General features: G+C 53.3%; 2 protein-coding genes across 2 annotated transcripts in view; both read left to right on the forward strand.

Annotated features, from left to right (window-relative positions):
• The first annotated feature begins 789 nt into the window (after positions 1 to 789).
• Positions 790 to 17,386, forward strand: MLYCD (malonyl-CoA decarboxylase). The gene is made up of 5 exons (XM_067719540.1): positions 790 to 1,329; positions 9,935 to 10,047; positions 10,920 to 11,076; positions 13,847 to 13,999; positions 16,162 to 17,386. Exons 1-5 carry the CDS (start codon positions 790 to 792, stop codon positions 16,693 to 16,695), a joined length of 1,497 nt encoding a protein of 498 aa, XP_067575641.1. The 3' UTR covers positions 16,696 to 17,386.
• The window catches only part of OSGIN1 (oxidative stress induced growth inhibitor 1), a 53,606-nt gene continuing 48,607 nt past the window's right edge, over positions 13,868 to 18,866 (forward strand). The window contains exon 1 of the mRNA XM_067719531.1: positions 13,868 to 13,999. The gene's annotated coding sequence lies outside the window, so the exon portion shown is untranslated. The remainder of the gene's footprint in view (positions 14,000 to 18,866) is intronic.

An 18,866-nucleotide genomic window follows, 5' to 3' on the forward strand; every position in this document is an offset into this window, starting at 1 on the left:
TTGTAGTTATGGTATCATCTGTCTCCCTCGTTAAACTGTAAACTCCCTGCAGCAGGTTCAGGTCTATCTGGTTCATTATTTTATCCCCGTGCCCCGTATAGGACCTGGCACATACCAACCGGTTAATAAACACTCTGTTGAATGAAGGAACGAATGAATGAATGAATAAGGACCAAGGAAGGAGGAACAGGTTGGGGAACCAGATGCTTGGGAGAGCCCGGTTTGCCGTATCGGTGAGAAAGTTCTCCAGCAGGCAGCTGGAAGCCTAGCTCTGGGGGGTCATCTGGGTAAGTGAGAGCGCCTAGGCAGGGGCCAAGACAAAGCCTACCTTGCCAGAGAATTACCACCACGAATACTTCGTAGGCACGCAGATTGCTCCGCTCCTCCCCAGACACACTGCATCAGAATCTCCGGAGTAGGGCCAGGAATCTGCGTGCGTAACAGGTTCCCTAGGTGACCGTGATGTTCCTTGGGGCTGGAGAGCTCGGCCCTAGAGGAGAGGGACTTAGGCGGTGACTTTGGGTGGCTAGATGACAGGGCAGAGGCCTGCCCTGAAGTCGCCACCCGCGCCGTCGCTCGGCCCTCCGATTGGTCGCCTCCCGGGTTACCTTTGGCCACACTTGGCCTCGCGCCGCCCTCCGCCCCGCCCCCGTCGCTCCGCCCTCCGATTGGTCGCCGCCCCGTCCGTCCCCCGGGCTGGGGCAACCGGACTGGCGCGTGCCGGAAGCCGGAAGCGCGGCGGCGGCTGCGGCGGCGTTGGCGTTCCTCAGGCAGCTGTATCCTTACGCCATGCCAGTCCTTCGGCCGACCGTGTCGGCTGGGCGCCTCCTCCTCCTCTGGCTGCGGCTCCCCCTGCGGCCGCCCGGACCCCGGCTGTCGAGCGGACGGGCGGCGGCGGCCGGCGCCCTGGAGCGGGCCATGGACGAGCTGCTGCACCGTGCGGTGCCCGCGATGCCGGCCTACGGGCTGCGCGAGAAGACGCCGGCGCCGGCGGAGAACCAGTGCGCGGACTTCGTGAGCTTCTACGGCGGCCTGGCAGAGGCGGCCGAGCGTGCCGAGCTGCTGGGCCGCCTGGCGCGGGGCTTCGGCGTGGACCACGGCCAGGTGGCCGAGCAGAGCGCCGCCGTGCTCCAGCTGCTCCAGCAGCCGCGGGAGGCGGCCGTGCTCCTGCAGGCAGAGGACCGGCTGCGCTACGCGCTGGAGCCGCGCTACCGCAGCCTCTTCCACCACATCAGCAAGCTGGACGGCGGCGTGCGCTTCCTGGTGCAGCTGCGGGCCGACCTGCTCGAGGCTCAGGCCCTCAAGCTGATGGAGGGACCGCACGTCCGGGTAAGGCCCCGCCCGGGCCGCCCCCGACCCTTGGCGGCTCTCCCCATGTCGTCCTCACTCGCCCCTCAAGCCCCAAGCATTCCACCTTCCCCTGCCTGGAGCCGCGCACACTTCGCCCTGAGTCAGAGCCCCCGAACCCTGTCCCCTTCCTTCCCACGCCTTCCCAGTCCTTGCCTCCCTCTAGGCTCACCTCGCTCGTCTTTATAGAAACTCGGCCCTCGCGTACTTTCAAGGTGACTGTCACGCCTCGTTCCTGATGAGCGTGCTCCATAAAATCTCTTTTTCATTCTTTTACCTGAGAGGTTTCGTCCATGTGGTACACTTGAATGCGGACCGAACCGAGCATCCGGTAACTTTCTGAAGACCTGGATGGGGTCAGTAAAAGTTAGTCGCAGGACCCACTGTGTAAGCCCTTGTCCTAAAAAGTCCTGTGAAACGTACAAAGGTGACTAGAACTCGAGATCGCCACCGTCTAGGAGTCTGGATGCCTTCTATTTTCTCTCTGCCTCATAACTGTGACCAGGGTATTTTTACCTTCCTGAGTTCAGCCCTAAAATAGGATTCTAAGTTGACTTCTTGAGGAAATCAGGCGTTTCGCACAGTGAGCTCAGGTTAGATGCAAATAAATAGATTAAGATTTAAATAATGATGACTTGAAAGGTGGCTGATAGGTGACTATAGTCCTTTTATTACTATCGATGTTAAATATGGTGGGACCACTAACTCGCTCTTTTAGTAAACCAAAAATGCTGTAAACGTTCTGGCATTCAGAAGGTTAGTAGGTGCAGTTGGCTTTAAAAAGAATTGAACAGTTGAACGATTCCTTTAAGAACTCTTGACACTGGCGTAACGGTTTTTACGTTCATTGCCTCAGTCTTGGGGAGGTGATAAGCGTGTCTCCACAGGTCGACCTCTCACGTGAGGTCACATGACATGACCAGGCCCTCAGAGCAAATAAGCATGTCTCTGATCATCCACCCACACCCACATTTCCCAGGTTCTTTGCTCTGCACTTTATATCCTCATCATGTTATGTGAGTTCTGGTGTTTATCAGAAACCTTCGTATCTTTCTTGGCTACGTAGCCCTACACGCATAAAATTGTGTGTAGTTAGGATAGGGTTAATCTCAGGATGATAACAGTAGCTATGATTTGATTGCTCATAATAGCTGGCTATGCTAAGTATTACCTAGGACCAGTGAGCCTTCAGCTATAAGAATCACAGGCTGAGAACCTCAGTTGTTTATTGCATTGGCACCAAATCAGTCCTGGAATCCCAGTGTGTTGAATCGACCATGTTCCCAACTAAATCCCCATCTGAATGGCTGAGACCTTGTGTTCCACACACTGTGTACATACCCATCTGGTTCCTCCCAAGAGAGGCTTGGGTTTCGTCTGCAATCCAAGCAGACCTTTTTTTTTTTCCTCCTTGAAGTGGAGACAGGTGCTCCTGAAAGCCTTCTGAAACTTAATTCTCATTGCATAGGAGGCTTGAGAATTAGGTAGGATGTCTGTCTACCTCATCCAAGGTAGGATGTCTTTTGGGTAGGTGACCTGTCCCCAAATGGAACTCTCCACCCATCCATTCAGCCATTCATCGGCTGTCTGTATGGTACCAGGCGTGCTCAGGCTCTGAGATCACTTGGTCCAGAAGCTTCCCTTCTAGTATGGGAAGAGTTAGGGGCGGGCACGGTATGTGTGAGTGCCTTTCACGCACTTGCTCATTTCATCCTCAGCAAGATGTGGTGACTGTTTGACAGATGAGGTGATTAAAGCTTGTCGAGGCCCAGTGCAGCGCCTCCCCCCAAGCCCCGTCTCCACGCTCCGCGGTGTGTACTTCATCATGGCACCCCAGCTCTCTTAGTTGACAACCTAACTAGATCGAAAACGGGCTTATTCTTTTAGATTTGCCTTTTTCTATAAAACTGAAGGGAAGGTAAGACAACCCAGCTGATGAATGGCTTTGTTTTATTTACTTTCACTGACTCAGGAGTTTAATATTCTCTAGTTGTGACTGTGTTTATCTTTCCAAGACTTTGTGTAAGCTTCCATCTTATCAGCAACCTCAGCACACACCTTGTTCTGAAACCTCAGGTCAGTCTCTGCTCTTCTGTCGAAAAATCATCAAACCTTCCGTGGCCAGGAGGATGGCATTCGGTGTCTTTCCTTTGGCATTTTTGCTGCCCACCAGCCATCCTGCGCATTCCCACTCCCCCAGCATTACTCGCTCCCCTCCACGGACCCTCCTCTCCAGCCAAGCCGGCTCCTGGATGGAACGTTCCTGAACCCGCGCCCCTGCGTGATTCCTGTTAGGAAAAGAGCCGCCTGCACTCCCAGCTCGTTTGCTAGGCTTTTCCAGCCGCTCCAGCTCAGGGTGGCCTCACCCGGTTCTGAGCTTCATAGATACGTCATTGTACCACTCAGTTGGATTTGATACATTAACCACAGAATCTGTTGTTTGAAATGTATTTTTCCCCCGCAAGTGGATGATCAGCTCCTTGAAAACTGGGACCTTCGTCTTGTGTAGCAAAATGATGAATGAAGCGTGAGATAGACTCCCGGGTGCCCTGCCATCTGGCGAAGTCAGCAGCTAACCACTCCCATTCGTCCTGAGGTCAGACTGCTCCATTCAGAGGTCTGAGCCTGGAACGGAACCTGGAGGCCAGGGAAGGTTTCCGTGCGTGAGAGAGAGAGAGAGAGAGAGAGAGAGAGGGAGAGAGAGAAAGAAGACATCCTAGCAGACGTTGGGACCGCCCTTGTCCTGGGGGATTCCTGATGTCACATCCGATTCTGTGAGACATAACTGGACTCGTTTCCTTACTCTTCCCCACATACAAGAGAAGACTCTTGGTTATGAGGTTGAGAAGGGACATCATCAAAGCTCAAAGCTGTGACCCTGAGACTTGACTTGTGGGAGAGGAGCTGGCCCCAGGGAGATTCAGAGCTGCCAGCAACACCATGTCCTCAGACGTTCAGGGTTCCCTTGTTTCATAGCCAAGGCCGTCCACACACGTAAGGGAAAAACATCACCAACCGAAAGGCACAAAGTCACGTGGAATCAAGATATGTCTCAAGCAGAGGGTGAGTGACCCTAGACTGACCTTGGCCTCTGCGCACGGTCGGGACACGCTGGGTGCAGAAGCCTTTTCAGGTGGCTCCGTCACACCTCTTGCGTTTCTCTACCTAGAAATCCTGCCCTTAGCCCGAGTGCCTCTAACCGCTAGCAGCTAAATCTGTCGCTCCCCTTCCCCTTGCTCTTTGTGGCTACGTAAATGTTTTTTTATCCCTATCATTCAAAACTTTCAGAGTTGACTTTTTTTTAACCCATAGAAATCGTCACTGGGATCTGATACTGTAATTAATCACCAGAATCACTTAACGTGTGTGTGATCCATCTTGATTCCGTGTTTGTTTCATTCTGGATTTTGCAGCCAAGTTAAAGAGGTGGTTAAAAAGCTAGAGCTTTTCGCTTGTAGGAATCCAGTGTTGGAAACCACCAGCAGTTTGGCCCTCGAGCTTCAGCGCAGGAGCCGCAGATCCCCAGGTGCCTAGGATGCCGCGGGACGCCCGGGAGGCAGGGAGTAGCGGACCTGAGCACCCCTTGCTGTGCACACGGCACCCCATCACACGGGTGTGCTTCTCCCCTGGCCCTTGCTGACCTTGGAGCTGCCAGCTAATGTCAGGTGGACGAGAGCTGCTGTGGGCTCAGGCCTGGGCATTGCCCTGGACTGGACTCAGCGCCCTGCTTCTCCTCACAGCTTCTTGTTTGCTGAATCTCGTGAGCACAGAGGCATCCTTAGAATAACTGGCATGTGTGAGGCCCAAAGGGATGCTGACTGGGCATCTCATACGGAACAGTGGGTACAGCAGAAGACGCACCAGGTGGGGAAGGAAGGCCCCGGTTATGCTGGTTTGAAGCGTGATTTTAGGTGATCGTAGCCACGTCCCTTAACTGTCCTGGGCCAACCAGCTCTGCTGCTGAGGCGATAGTGGTCAGTCTGCCCAGGGTCAGCCTGCTTCTCTTCTAGAAATACTGCGGGGCTTGGCTAAAAACACAGTTATGAAATGAGGACAGTTTGTCAAGATCTTGGTCTCTGACCGAGGGCTGTGATTATTGGAAATACGGGAAGAATCCAGAGGCTGACACTTCTGTTTAAGTGGAGTCCAGCGTGCAGCCCAAGGTGGAAGGCCCGGCGGGGGCAGGTCTCTTTTCTTGGGTATTTTAAATCCGATGAGGTTTCTCTTCTTATTCTTAATCCTTCCTGATAGGAACTTCAGAGTCGGTATCAAAGTCTATTTGCTGGGAAGATGCAAGTGCTGTGTAGAAAGTTTTTACAGCCCAGCAGACGTCAGATGTCTGCTGTGGTTTTCAAGATAGCAGATCCGCTGCAGAGAGGATGGACGTTGCTGCCCATCAATTAAAAGGTTGTTAGAAGCCTAAGTGTCTTGGAGGCCAGCCTGGGACTTCTTGATTCATCCCAAGTCTCTACTGCGATGGTCCGTCCCTCTGATGCCACTTTGTAGCAACTCTTGGATTATAATAAGTGAGTTGATCTTAATGGATTTACCCCAAGAAAGGGATTTTAGTTGTTTTCATAATTAAGGAATTTGTAGAAAAGGGACTTGTCAATGTCCTTGAATTCTCTGATCGCAGGACCCCTGCCCCCCACCCCGAGTTTTAATCTTAGGAAATAGAACAGTAAATCGGTCATCCAGTGTTGGGCAGGGGTGGGTAATACCAAATCCACAAAGCAGCTTAATCACACAGGAAAAGAAGCGGTCCCTTTGCTTACAAGACCAAATGCTCTTTTTGTTACAAATGCTCTTCTCCTCTGTTGAGGTTCCAAGTGAGTTGAGAGGCTTATTATGATGCCTGGACACGTGGCCGCCAAGTCCGGGTTTGCGTGTTCTTTCCCGAGGCGGCGAAGTGTGGGCTTTGGGCTCTGAGGTGTGAATCCAATCCACCCGTCAGTTGCCCTCCTCAACGAGACGCCCTGTGAACTTGCGGTTGTGTGTCCAGCTCCTGAGCGGGGTACACGGTGTGCGGGCAGGCGCGTGCTTCTTGTGTGTGCAGTTTACAGGCTTTTTGTTTTTCTTCAGAGTTATTTCCAAAAGCCCTTTGGGGTTGAAGAGTTCAGTCTCTTACAGATACAATCCCCAGTGAAGCCGAGGGGACTCCCATTCTAAGAGAGGGTCTGGGCACCGTGAGATATTTGTGGGCAGCAGAAGGGAGCTGGCATTTAGGAAACGATGGGCGATTTGAATGTAGAAATGACGGTGAGACCTGTGGGAATCTTAACAGAAGCCCGGGCGGAACACTGGAGAAGGGACCACACTCGTATCAGGCAGGGTCCCCACGCCACCACTGCAGCGCCCAGCCGCACCACGGTTTGTTGTAAACCTTCTCTGGTGTCTTGTCCTGTTTTGAAGTTAACCTGGTGGTCCTCGTGGTTCTACTAAATTCTGCACTTAGCTAGACTAAGAGATGAACTCATTTGTAGATGGGAACGTTGTCCCAGCAGTTGTATTTTTGAGTCCTGGGTCGCTGATAAATGATTTCTCAATCACTGAGCGTGACACATACACGATTCCTCTGCCTCCTGCTGTCTGAGATCGGGTAGCCTTGCTGCCCTCGGCACCTAATTCCAGCCTGAACAGCTGCGGCCCTGTTAGCACTGGGCGGTGGAGATGTGTAACCTTTAACCTAGATTCCCGGATCTCGTGTCCAGTGTCCCACGTTATAGCTGTCAGTAGCCCAGAATAGAACGAAGGGACTTGTAGAAGAGGCGCTTCCGTCAGCCAGACCATTCCTTTCGTAATCAATACTGAATGAATGCCGAAGGCAGATTTTTCCAACTTGTTCCTATTGTGCGTCTCATAGAGATGCCATAGAGTTCCATGTACATCCTACATGGAACTCGGCTGGTCCGTTCCTAACCTTTCAGTGCAGAGGTTCCCAACCTGGGGAACCTGGTTGGGAACTGAGTTTCAAAGGGCTCCATGAACCCCAGGAAGCTGTGTGCAGAGTTTTATTAATGTGTTTGCATTTTTCTGGGGAGAGTGTCCCCAGTTTTTAGCACAGGTGCAAGAGTGTATGAGGACCCCAGGAAGACTGAGAACCACTGTAGTCAGTGCAGGAAATACAGTTTTATAAGGAGCCGTTCTGTGTTGCCTGGTGAGCCATCCCTTCTCCTCCCTTCCTGCTACTTCCTGGTCACTGTTTTCCAGTTTGTCTTCTCTTTTTCATTTGCCATCAATCTGTTAAATCATCTTCCACATGGAGGACCCCACTGATGGCTTTGAGAACCAGAGGACTAAATCACAAATGACCTCTGCCCTTACAGAGCTGAGAGGCCAGTAGAGGAGACTAGACCATGGGATAAAGAGTTACGAGGGCCGGGCGCGGTGGCGCGCGCCTGTAGTCCCAGCTGCTCGGGAGGCTGAGGCAGGAGGATCGCTTGAGCCCAGGAGTTCTGGGCTGTAGTGCGCTATGCCGATCGGGTGTCCGCACTAAGTTTGGCATCGATATGGTGACCTCCCGGGAGCGGGGGACCACCAGGTTGCCTAAGGAGGAGTGAACCGGCCCAGGTCGGAAACGGAGCAGGTCAAAACTCCCGTGCTGATCAGTAGTGGGATTGCGCCTGTGAATAGCCACTGCGCTCCAGCCTGGGCAACATAGCGAGACCCCGTCTCTTAAAAAAAAAAAAAAAAAAAAGAGTTACGAGGAATTACAGAGATCACATGGTCCAGTCGCCTGTCGACGTGGAAATCCTTTCTAAAAAATCTCCACCGTGTTCTTGCCCACCCTGTGCTCATCTCGTCCCGTGGGGAGGGCCGCTGTCTCCCAGGAGGACCTCTGTGGGCAGCCCTAGCTCCTCAGAAGCTCTTCTTTACATGGAGTCTGACTGTGCCTTCCCCCTGTCGGTCCTGGACATGCTCCCTCTCCTTGCCCCCATGGGGCCTCTTGTGTGCCCGAGGCCTTCAGTGTTTGAAGATGGACCTCGCTTCATCCTGAAACCCTTTCTGAGCCACCCACCCCCATGCCTGCAACTTATCCTCAAGTGACAAGGCTCTGAGTCCTTTGACCTTTTACCAGAGATTAAAATGTGAAATGGCCCTATAACAGTTTCATAGCTTGTGTACAGTTTTACAGGTGTTATCCATCATGGTCTTTGCAATTCTTATACAGGGATTCATAAGGTCAGTTCTGTACCAGACATACTGAGATGTTTGCTGTTATTCAATAATAATATGCAGTGTATCTGTTAGTATGCAGTTCATCTATAACTAACAGAGACTCAAAACAGCAGTGGTTTGAATAAGAGAAGTTTGTCTTTCATGAAGAAGTCTGGAGGTAGGCAGCCCAGGGCTGACTCTGCGGTGCCCTCAGTTGACCCAGGCTTCTGTTTGTTGCTCTTCCCTGAAAACCTCATCCCCAAAGTTACCTCGTGGCCCAAGATGGCTGCTCCAGCTCTAGCCATCACATCGCCTTCCGACCTGCAGTGGGGAGGACAAAGAAAAAGATGGAAGGACATCTCTTCCCTGCAGTGGGAAGGACAAAGGGAAAGAGCAGCCCTTTGCTGCTCCTGCCATCTTCCAAGGTTCCCAGAAGCTGCTGCAGGATACCTCTGCTTACATCTGAGAAGCCAGAACTCAGTCTCATGATTAGCCCTAGCGGCAGTGCAGACTTTATCCTGAACAGTCACGTGCCCAGGTAAAAAGTGAAGCTTCTGTCGATTTGGGAAAAAGGGACGCAGCCATTGAGGAACAACAGCCTTGTCTCTCGCCCTGGACGTCCCCTCCGCTCTGGCTGTCACGAAGCTTACCACTATTACATGGGCAGCAGTCACCACAGACTGAACTGGGATGGTTCCGCCCCTGCATTGTGTCCTCTCCTTTCCTTACCTCTTATTCTATTCTTGCTTGAAAAGTTTCAGTGCGAATGTATCTCTGATGGTAAAGTTGACTCAAATCATTTTGGGAAGTAGAATAAATACAAGTAAGTGAAATTAGAATAATGTCATCAATTCTAAATGCATGGATTGCCCGGCACACTATTATTCTACGGCCCACTCAGGGGGGAAAAAATGCTGCCGATTAAACCGTGACCCGCCATCATTTGAACAAGGTGTCCTGCCCACCAAGATGTGAAAATAGGAAAACACACACCTTAGAGCTGTCGAAATGTGGGGTCCTCGTTTCTCTTGGGAAACAAGAAAGGGTGTTTTTGGTGAACCAGAGAATGTTCCTGAGAGGGTGTTGGAGTTTCTTGCACTGAGACGCCGTTCAGCGTCAGCTTAACATCACGTGTGCAGCTGTGTTCACGGCGGCGAATGTATCGGCACACTTTATTTGATTTGGGCAACTTAGCTCAGATGGAACCCAGGTGTCTTACAGGTGGAAGGAGGGAGGGAAGACGTAGAGCTGAGTTCGGTCTGTCGTGGCCGAGAGCAGAGCCCGGTGGAGCTGCCTCAGAACAGCCTCATCCTGCCCACTCCTCTTTTGTATCAGGTTTTGGTGTCGAATTCCCCGTGCTGGCAGCGATGCGGGGATGGGCTGGACGTCTTTCCCTCGGAAGGCCAGCGCTCCCCCCTCTCCATTTCAGGAAATGAACGGGGTGCTGAAAAGCATGTTCTCAGAATGGTTTTCTTCCGGGTTCCTGAACCTGGAGCGGGTCACCTGGCGTTCACCGTGCGAAATGCTGCAGAAAATCAGTGAGTAAGTATTTATGACGTTTCCGCTTTTCTCACGGTTCAGCGGAAAGCCAGTCTCCATTCCCGTGTACGTTGTGTTCCAAGCCTGGTAAAACCCAAACACAGGATCCACAAAGGTGGCTGTCCTACCAGGTGATGCCGAGACCACGGAGGAGGAAGGGGCACAGGTGGAAGCTGGTCCTCGTGCCGGTGAACCTGCGCTTGGGGTCTCGGTCAGCCCTCAGCCCCGCGTCTCCCCAGCAACCCCATGATCAGAGCTGCTGCCCGGGTTCACTGGACCCAAGCATTGGCGTTAGTAACTCAAAAGCCGTGTGTCTCACCAGCTGTGAAAATGTCTCCCTTGGATAAAATCTCCAAATTCACAGTACAGCGCGCGATTCCCACCTCCCCGGGCACGGTAGAATGCAGGCCGGCCGACAGTAGCGTGCTGCCACGTCGCGTGTTGAAACAAAAGAGCGGTGGCCGAGGTCGCCGGACACATGGAAGCGGCCAGGCGATGCGTGTCCTCAGGCAGCGCGGACTTCAAACTGCGGAGATTCGGGGGAAGCAAGAGACGTAGGCTGTCCGGTGACAGGCATCTGGTCAGGTCTCTGTGTTGAAATCTGCCACATACCTGCTCCCCCGGGGCCTGGCAAACGAGTCTTAAGACCGGGGATGAGAGCACAGTTTTGTGTGTAAAACGGTCACCAGTTGTGCTTCCTCTCAGTCAGCGCTGTTTCGCGCTAAGATGATCTTTGAATTTCCCGCAGAGTCCGCTGAAGCTGTATTTAAAGGATTGCTTTGACTTGAGTGAATAGAACGAGTAGGAGTCAGCCCCGCGGCTCTTTAACTTGTGATCTGTACTTTTGTCTTGCCCTTTCATCACGTTCTCGTCAGGGCTGAGGCTGTGCATCCCGTTAAAAACTGGGCGGACATGAAACGGCGCGTGGGGCCCTACAGAAGGTGTTACTTCTTCTCTCACTGCTCGACCCCGGGGGAGCCCCTGATCATTTTGCACGTGGCCCTGACCAGTGAGATCTCCAGCAGCATCCAGGTACCTGTGCGCGGTCAATTCAGAACGGGGCAGACGGCCCAGGGTGCCTTAAGTTTTCTGTTAACTTAGTTTTCTCCCCTTTTTGAAAATAAATTGCCTTTCGGCCTTTGTGGATCTTTGCATTAGCTAGATACGGGCTCCAGATCTGCAGCCACAGAGTGGAGACGGGCAGTGTGTGGGCAGTGATGGGACGGGGCAAGCTTTTGCCAGGGTGTGTGGACCTTGGGTTGAGACGTGGTCCAGGCTGTTATGGATGAGAGGGGTACAGGTGCAGGGGCACGGGGATCAACTCTTCAGCATCTGAATGCCTGTGGGTCGTTTCAAAAGACAGCCGATTGAGAAATTGGAAAGTCGGCTGGGCTGCGTGCCTGACGCGGGCCCAGTGCTCTGCCCGGTGTGGTGATTCCCCCCCGGAGCAAGCTGGGCTTCTCCTCGAGGCGTTGGTGAGTGTCTGAAACACTCAGTCCGGAGGCCCATGGTGGGCAGGGGCTGGGGCTGCAGAGCAGGTCCGTTGAGGGGAAGTGGGCACACCTGGGTCACTGTGGCTTCGGGGTCGGAATGGCCTGTTCGGAGGCTGAGAGGTGATGGCAGACGTCAGGTGGGCGCTGGGCAGCGTCTCCTGGCATGGGAGGGCGGAGGACTCGTCAGCAGGGAGACGTTCCCGTAGGATGCTTGTTTGGAGGCGCCTGCACTGTGATGACGCACTAGAAGCCATCACGGCCTCCCTGGGGGCAGTTTGGTAATAACTATTAAAATATAAAACGTGTGTTCCTTTTGACCTAAAAATTCCACTCTCAGGAATTTATCCCAGGAGAGGCTCAGAGCTGAGAGTTTGGGCGGTTGCCCCCTGCAGCATCGTCTGGAGGTGGGAGTGATAACCCAAGTGCCCACCGGGAGAGGCTGCTGTAGGGAGCGACGGCGTGTGCGTCTGGCCTGTCCTCACACACCCTGCGGTCCCACGTGTGGGCTTAAGTGTGGATTTAGCTTTGTACTTTTGACCTGGCACGTCAACCTTGACTTACTATTGACTGAAGATTCAGGTTCCAGCCTAGCCCACCTGGTGTGACCTTCTGCGTCGCGTGAATCCCTGCCCGCCCGCGGCGCGCCCTCCTGTGTGACTGCTCACAGCGCCTTGTGACTCAGGCTTGTTGCCGTTACTGTCCTCACCTTAGACATGGGGACTCCGAGGCTGGGAGGGACTGCAGAGCTTTGCCCAGGATGATGGAAGAAGTGGGGACGGTGGAGGGCCGGGGTCCCAGCCCTGAGGGCAGGTGCCTTCCGTGTGAGGAGACTCGCGCATCCGGACACATACATGAGAGACGCGTGTGTGCGTGGTTTTGTATGCACACGTACTTATGTGTGTACCTGCCTGGGGCCAATGAGACCGACCTGGAGAGGCGCTCCCCAAAACGTAAACAGTAGGACTGGGTGTTCAGTTCTGGAGTGATTTGTGATTTTTTCTTCATGCATTTATTTCTTGCCTCTTTGATACTATGCATATCTCATTCATATAATCAAAGAAAGGTTCATTTGTTTGGGTTTTGGGTGTTTTTTTTTGGAAAACTTAAAAAAAAGATTTGCTGGAGACAAATTTTGAGTCCAGAACCACGAGATAACCTACAGACTTCTTGAAAAACAAAGGAGGTGATCCAACAAGATGAGGAATGATGGGAGGAGAGCTCCTCCGGCAGCTGCCGGTGCAGGAGAGGCTGGTGGGGCCCCGGATTTCACGGCCTCTGCGTCACCATCCGCCCAACTTTCCTTATGGTGACGGTTCATGGCTTCCCAGGAGTCACAGAAAAGACCCTCCGAGCGTCTGAAGGGGATGAGAGCTGAGGATGTTTCTCCCGAGGGGGGTACGCGCAGACCCACGCGTCCCATTGGCAATTTAAGAAAGTCTGTGGGCTCCAGACCTCAGCCTGGACTCTGGGCCAGACTCCCCTACTCCAAGCATCCAGGGTAGCTGGTAGGAGTTGAGAGCAGCATAAGCGTGTCCTTCAGAAGCAGGCTGGCAGGCCTGTGTCCACGCCAACTGCAAGGTCTCCACCAGTACTGTCGTGGCCCTCAGGGTATTAAAGCTCAGAACGCCCCGCACTCACATCTCAGAGCAGATCAAGTCGGACTTGGCTAAGGGACTCACATCTCAGAGCAGATCAAGTCGGACTTGGCTAAGGGACCTTCCAGTACGAGTCATGCTGATTCTTAGATCGCTGCTCGTACGTGTCTGTGCGGGCGTGTGGTTTCACTGTGGAAATATAAGGACGTGACAGAAAACCAAAAAGGTACATAGGAAAAGCATAAAAAGGTACACTTCCTGAAAGAAAACTTAGGTAGGACTGCATCCGGCTTACTGGGAAATGTAAACAGCTAGGATTCAGAGGGGAGGAGGGACGCCTGCAGGACGCAGTGGGCAGCCTGCGCACAGGAGCCGCAGGCAGTGGGCCCCGTGGCCTTGGCAGAGGGCTGGCGTGCTGTCTGGGGGTGTCGGAGGGCAGCAGATTGCACAGAGAGAGAGACCTCCCCTGAGAGAGACCTAGGGGACATCAGTTGTGATTCAGCGAAGCTTGTGGGAGAATTTCAAAGTGGTAGAAATGATACAACATTGAGCAAACAGCCAGGGAAGTTGTGAGACCACTGCCGCCTCCAGAGAGGTCTCAGAACAGGGTGCTTGCCTCTAGAGCCTGGTCCTTGGGTCGAGGGACCCCCAGGAGGGGTGAGGGCAAGGCGGGTGCGTCCACAGCTGCCCGTCACCGTCCTTTATGTTTTCCAGACCATCATAGTGAAGGAGAGTCCCACGTCGGAGACGGAGGAGCGGGACAGGATCACCACAGCCGTCCTATACTCGCTGAGCCTGACCCAGCAGGGGCTGCAGGGCGTGGAGCTGGGCACCTTCCTCATCAAGCGGGTGGTGAAGGAGCTGCAGGTGAGCGAGGCTCGACCCTGACCCCGCCGCACCGCTGTCGGTGTCCCCGCCTTGGGATGGCCCAGCGGTTCTGCCCTCATCTCTGCGGACAGGGTGAAGCTGTTGGGCCGGAGCGATCAGGAGGGGTGGAAAAGTGCCAGGTGCCCCTCGGCACTTCCTAGGAGCCCCGAGACTCGTCAGGGGGTGGAAGGGGTGCCAAGGAAAAGGCCCTCAAAGCCGGCTTCTCATGGGCCACAAATCCAGATGCATCCTGGGGGCGGCGGCTTCTGCAGGGGACCCTGCACCCTGGCTGGCGGGGCAGCTCCTGATGGGCACGTGCTGTCCCGGCATAGTCGCCAGCAGGGCCCCCTTCGCTCCCACTGTCCAGTCCTGGCTGTGCCAACCTCCCTACCCACCCTCGCCCACTCGTGGCCCGGGAGGGAGCATCGAGGTTCGACTTCGACCGGGCGGTTGGAGGGTAAATGCACTGGCACCTCGTTTTTTTTTATAATTGCCTTCTCTTGGTTGCCCTGGTAAACACAGAAATGTTCAGGTCCACGCTGGGTTTGGGCTTTTTAAAACTGTCTCATGAGGGGCTGGAGTGAACTCTAATGTGCAGAATCTAATTTTTAGGTAAAATAATTAGATCATGACTAATTGGCGCTGACAGCAGCACTCTCCGCTTCTGGTGGTTTCAACACAGACAGCTGCTGCAGAAGCTCTTCCTCAGAGAATGACAAATAGGGTGGAATTTAAATACTTGCGTGCTTCGTGTTAAATTCACAGTTTTAAGTCTGAGAACTTGGGATTCAGTTGGGTATCAGCTTCGTTAGAATCACTCCCTGCCACTTTTTCCCCAGAGGCGATAAGAAGCACATCTGATTACTCTGAGTTTCTTCTTTTATTTCCTGCTTCTTTGCTGAAGGTGCTAATGCTTGGGGCGAGGGTGGGCGGGTAGCAGGGCTGGTGTGAGGCAGAAAGGCAGTCAGAGGAGGGGCAGACTCCGGGGTCTGGGTGATACAGCAGATTCTGTTTCTGAATCAGGCAGCCCAGGAGCCATCCTGCTGCTGACCTCTTCTCCACGTCTGGGCTGGGAGCCGGAAAGTCACCTGAGAAATCTGGAGGGAAGGGCAGCCCTTCCTCCACAGAGGTGTTCGTGGAGGTTTATGAAGGAGGCACCTTAAATGCCCAGTGAAAAGAACAGGGTTAGGAAAAGTCATGGGATCGTTTTATCTTTTAATATTGTTCTGTCGTTAAAGTTACGGTTCTGAATTTTGAGTGACAGTGAGAAAGCGCTCATGATATAAATGCACAAAGCAGGATGAGGGTGTAAAACTTTTGCCCTTGCAAAAGTTGCCTAGAGAAAGACCAGGAGTTATACTCTGTCAGACCTGGAGAGTGTGGTGGTTTCTTTGCTTCCGTCCTAAATTTAAAAAAATTTTTTCTATAGTGAGCATATATTACATTTTTAATTGGAAGATACTGAGTTCTTCGAAATGATCATTGCGATCTCTCTGTAATTTGAACAACAATGATTGAACCGTGTTATCTGATATGGAGACATAACCGTTACCTCCCCTTCTATCCCATCCTCTGCACCCACTGTGCTGTATAGTTGAGCGATCAGTCATTCATGCAACAAACAGAAGACAGTCACTGGGTACTTGTGTGCCAAGCACCAAACCAGGTTCTGTGGCGGCAGCAAAGTCCATGGGAGGGGCCTGTTGGGCTAGAAAGGCAAGACCTGTAGTCAGAAGACAGCACCCCACATCGTAGCAGCCCACCCCTCCAATTTCAGGCAGGTCCCCCAACTTGCCGTTGTGGATAGTGGTGCAGATTGGAGACCCCACAGTAAAGGCTTGTCCTGGGGACTCAGGTTGCCTCCAGCACCTGGCACACATCAGATCCTTAATAACTATTCCTTGAAAGAAGATTCGTCACTTTGTAAACCACGCAGCAGCACACGGAGGTTAATGATGCGTAAGCGAGAAATGAGGAGGTGTTTCTGAATCCGTGACTCACCTGCTGAATTTTGTGTGTGTGTGTGTGTGTGTGTGTGTGTGTGTGTGTGTGTGTGTGTGTGTGTGTGTGTGTGTGTGTGTGTGTGTGTGTGTGTGTGTGTGTGTGTGTGTGTGTGTGTGTTTTCTCCACCTTCCTTTCCCCACCCCAACTGTGCCCTGCAGAAGGAGTTTCCTCACCTGGGGACGTTTTCAAGTCTGTCCCCTATCCCCGGGTTCACCAAGTGGCTTCTGGGGCTGCTGAAGTCAAAAGCAAAGGATCACGGGAGGAACGAACTGTTGACAGATTCCGAGTGTAAAGAAATCTCCAAGATCACGGGCGGTCCCGTGAACGAGACCCTCAAGACCATTCTCAGCAGCAGCGAGTGGGTCCAGTCTGAGCAGCTGGTCCGGGCGCTCCAGGCCCCCCTGATGCGGCTCTGCGCCTGGTACCTGTACGGGGAGAAGCACCGGGGCTACGCCCTGAACCCCGTGGCCAACTTCCACTTGCAGAACGGGGCCGTGATGTGGCGCATCAACTGGATGGCCGACGTCAGCCTCAAGGGCATCACGGGCTCGTGTGGCCTCATGGTCAATTACCGCTACTTCCTGGAGGACACGGCCACCAACAGGACCACCTACCTCAGCTCCAAGAGCATCAAAGCTTCCGAGCAGGTCCTCAGCCTGGTGGCCCAGTTTCAGAAGAACAGCAAACTCTAAGTCACCTTTGCTGAAGCCAACGTCCCCGGCTTGGAAAAGGATAATTTTCCGAGGGGTTGGGGATGGGGTTATGTACCCAAAGGAGCTTCTAGAGTGAACCAGAGTTGAACTGTGCTCTCTGGCGTGTGGTGGGGTCACACCGGAAGGCCGGGCCCGGGCTTTGCACGAGGGAAGATGCGTTACCGCTGCAAGGTAGTGGTGGGTGCAGGTAGGCGTGGGCTGGATGGGGATGCTGTGCTCTCTCCAGAAGATTCCATCGTGGCCTTCGGCCTGGCTCCCTGCCCTGGGATGGTCTTCAGAAACCATGGAGACTCTGCCGGCTCTCGACCCAAGGTGGATGGGTCAGCCACTCTGGGACCCGGGCAGGTGGCCCAGGTGAGAACAGATGTTCCTTCCAGCGTAGAACGTGGTTCAGCCATGATCGTTTTAGCCGTTTCTCTCTGCTGATTGCAAAGGGATAGAGGGCTGTGCTACACTTCACTAGTTAAATTCTGGAGATTGTGAACGTGTGAAAAGGTTTGTGACTTTGCACAGACTTCACTAAGCCAAGTTATTGGACACGAGAGCTCTTGTCGCCTGGGGCTTAAATTGCATTATAGACTTGACAGTTATAGCGATTCAAGTTCGTGATGAACTCCGTAGCAAAGAACACGTTTGTCCTGTGAAGCATTAAACACGTGGTTACTCACGATCGCATAGTGGTCGTCTTTGAGGTCTGAGACCTCGTTAGCCGTGCCCTTGGTCCCCAGCCAGCCCGTTGGCAGGTTTGATGCTCTGTGAAGCGGGCCTGGAGCGTGTGGCCTGAGGACAGAGGTGATGGCAGAGGTGCTGCTGTTTGTGGGTGAGGAGACGGGTGTGAAGTTGAGTCAGGCAGCAGGAAGCAGCCCCCTCCTTCTTGGTTTTGCTTTGAGCTGATGGTGAAGGCCCCCGAGCTCTGCAGGCCTGACGTCACCGCCGTCCAGGAGCTTGGAAAAAGTTAAGGCACCAACTGCTTCCGTGTGGCAGGTGGCCCCGGAGACCGTAGCCCCTGATTCCCACACTGCACGCCTTATCTTTGTTCAGCCTCTTATATGGGAATCTTCAAACAAAATACACAGAAGTGGAGAAAATAGTGTAATGACCCTAGGTACATACCACCCAGCTTCCACAACCATCAGTAATTTTCCATTTTTATCAAAACTTATTTCTTGGATTTCCCTGGTGGCGCAGTGGTTGAGTCTGCCTTCCGATGCAGGGGACACGGGTTCGTGCCCCGGTCCGGGAAGATCCCACATGCCGCGGAGCGGCTGGGCCCGTGAGCCATGGCCGCTGAGTCTGCGCATCCGGAGCCTGTGCTCCGCAACGGGAGAGGCCACAAGAGTGAGAGGCCCGCGTACCGCAAAAAAAAAAAAAAACTTAAAATGTGTTACGTTTAGGTGTTCTGTGAAGACTGGATGATGGGTGGGTGGATATGGATGGTGCCGTGCTCTGAATGTTTATGTCCCACCAATTTACATGTTGAAATCCTAACCCCCAAAGGTGATGGCATTAGGAGGTGGGGCCTCTGGGAGGTGATTAGGTCATGAGGGTGGAGCCCTCCTGAATGGCATTAGTGTCCTTATACCTCATGACCTCAGGAAGTTCCCTAGGCAATTCTGCAGCTGAAAGAGGGCCCTCATCCAACCGTGCTGCCCCCCAATCTCAGATTTCCAGCCTCCAGAATTGTCAGCAAGCAGTTTCTGCTGTTCTAAGCCACCCAGTCTGTGGTATTTTGTTACAGCAGCCAGAGTGGACTGAGCTGATGGATATAGGTGGCTGGATAAGGACTCCGCACCTCTGTCCACATGACTGAAGAGAAAGCTTATGACGCTTCCATTACAGTGCACTGGGTTGAAATCCCCCTCACTTCATGTGTGTTACAGGGAACCCCCTTCACTTCCCACACTTACCCTACAAGCCCTAGAAGGGCAGAAGATGGCTGAAACAGCCCAGCCGCCCACTTCCTCTGAGGGATGGTCAGACTGCCCACTTGTGCGTATGTTGTCCTTCTGGCAATGGCAGCCAGGCAGGAGTCAGACAGCAGCTGGCTTTGGAGGCAACAGAAGTTCACTCACGGACCCTCCTCACGTTGCGAATTTACATCCTATGGAAGAGTACAACCACTGCCCGGGGGCATCATCGCAAGGGGGATG

This window comes from Pseudorca crassidens, chromosome 20 (genome assembly GCF_039906515.1).
Source record: "Pseudorca crassidens isolate mPseCra1 chromosome 20, mPseCra1.hap1, whole genome shotgun sequence".
Lineage (NCBI taxonomy): Eukaryota > Metazoa > Chordata > Mammalia > Artiodactyla > Delphinidae > Pseudorca > Pseudorca crassidens.

What these genes read in the sequence shown, in the direction of transcription:
- MLYCD (XM_067719540.1), top strand. Translation starts at nt 790, where the DNA reads ATGCCAGTCCTTCGGCCGACCGTGTCGGCTGGGCGCCTCCTCCTCCTC. An exon ending in AGATCTCCAGCAGCATCCAG is followed by an intron (nt 11,077 to 13,846) that starts GTACCTGTGCGC and finishes TATGTTTTCCAG; the next exon opens with ACCATCATAGTGAAGGAGAG. An exon ending in GGGTGGTGAAGGAGCTGCAG is followed by an intron (nt 14,000 to 16,161) that starts GTGAGCGAGGCT and finishes TGTGCCCTGCAG; the next exon opens with AAGGAGTTTCCTCACCTGGG.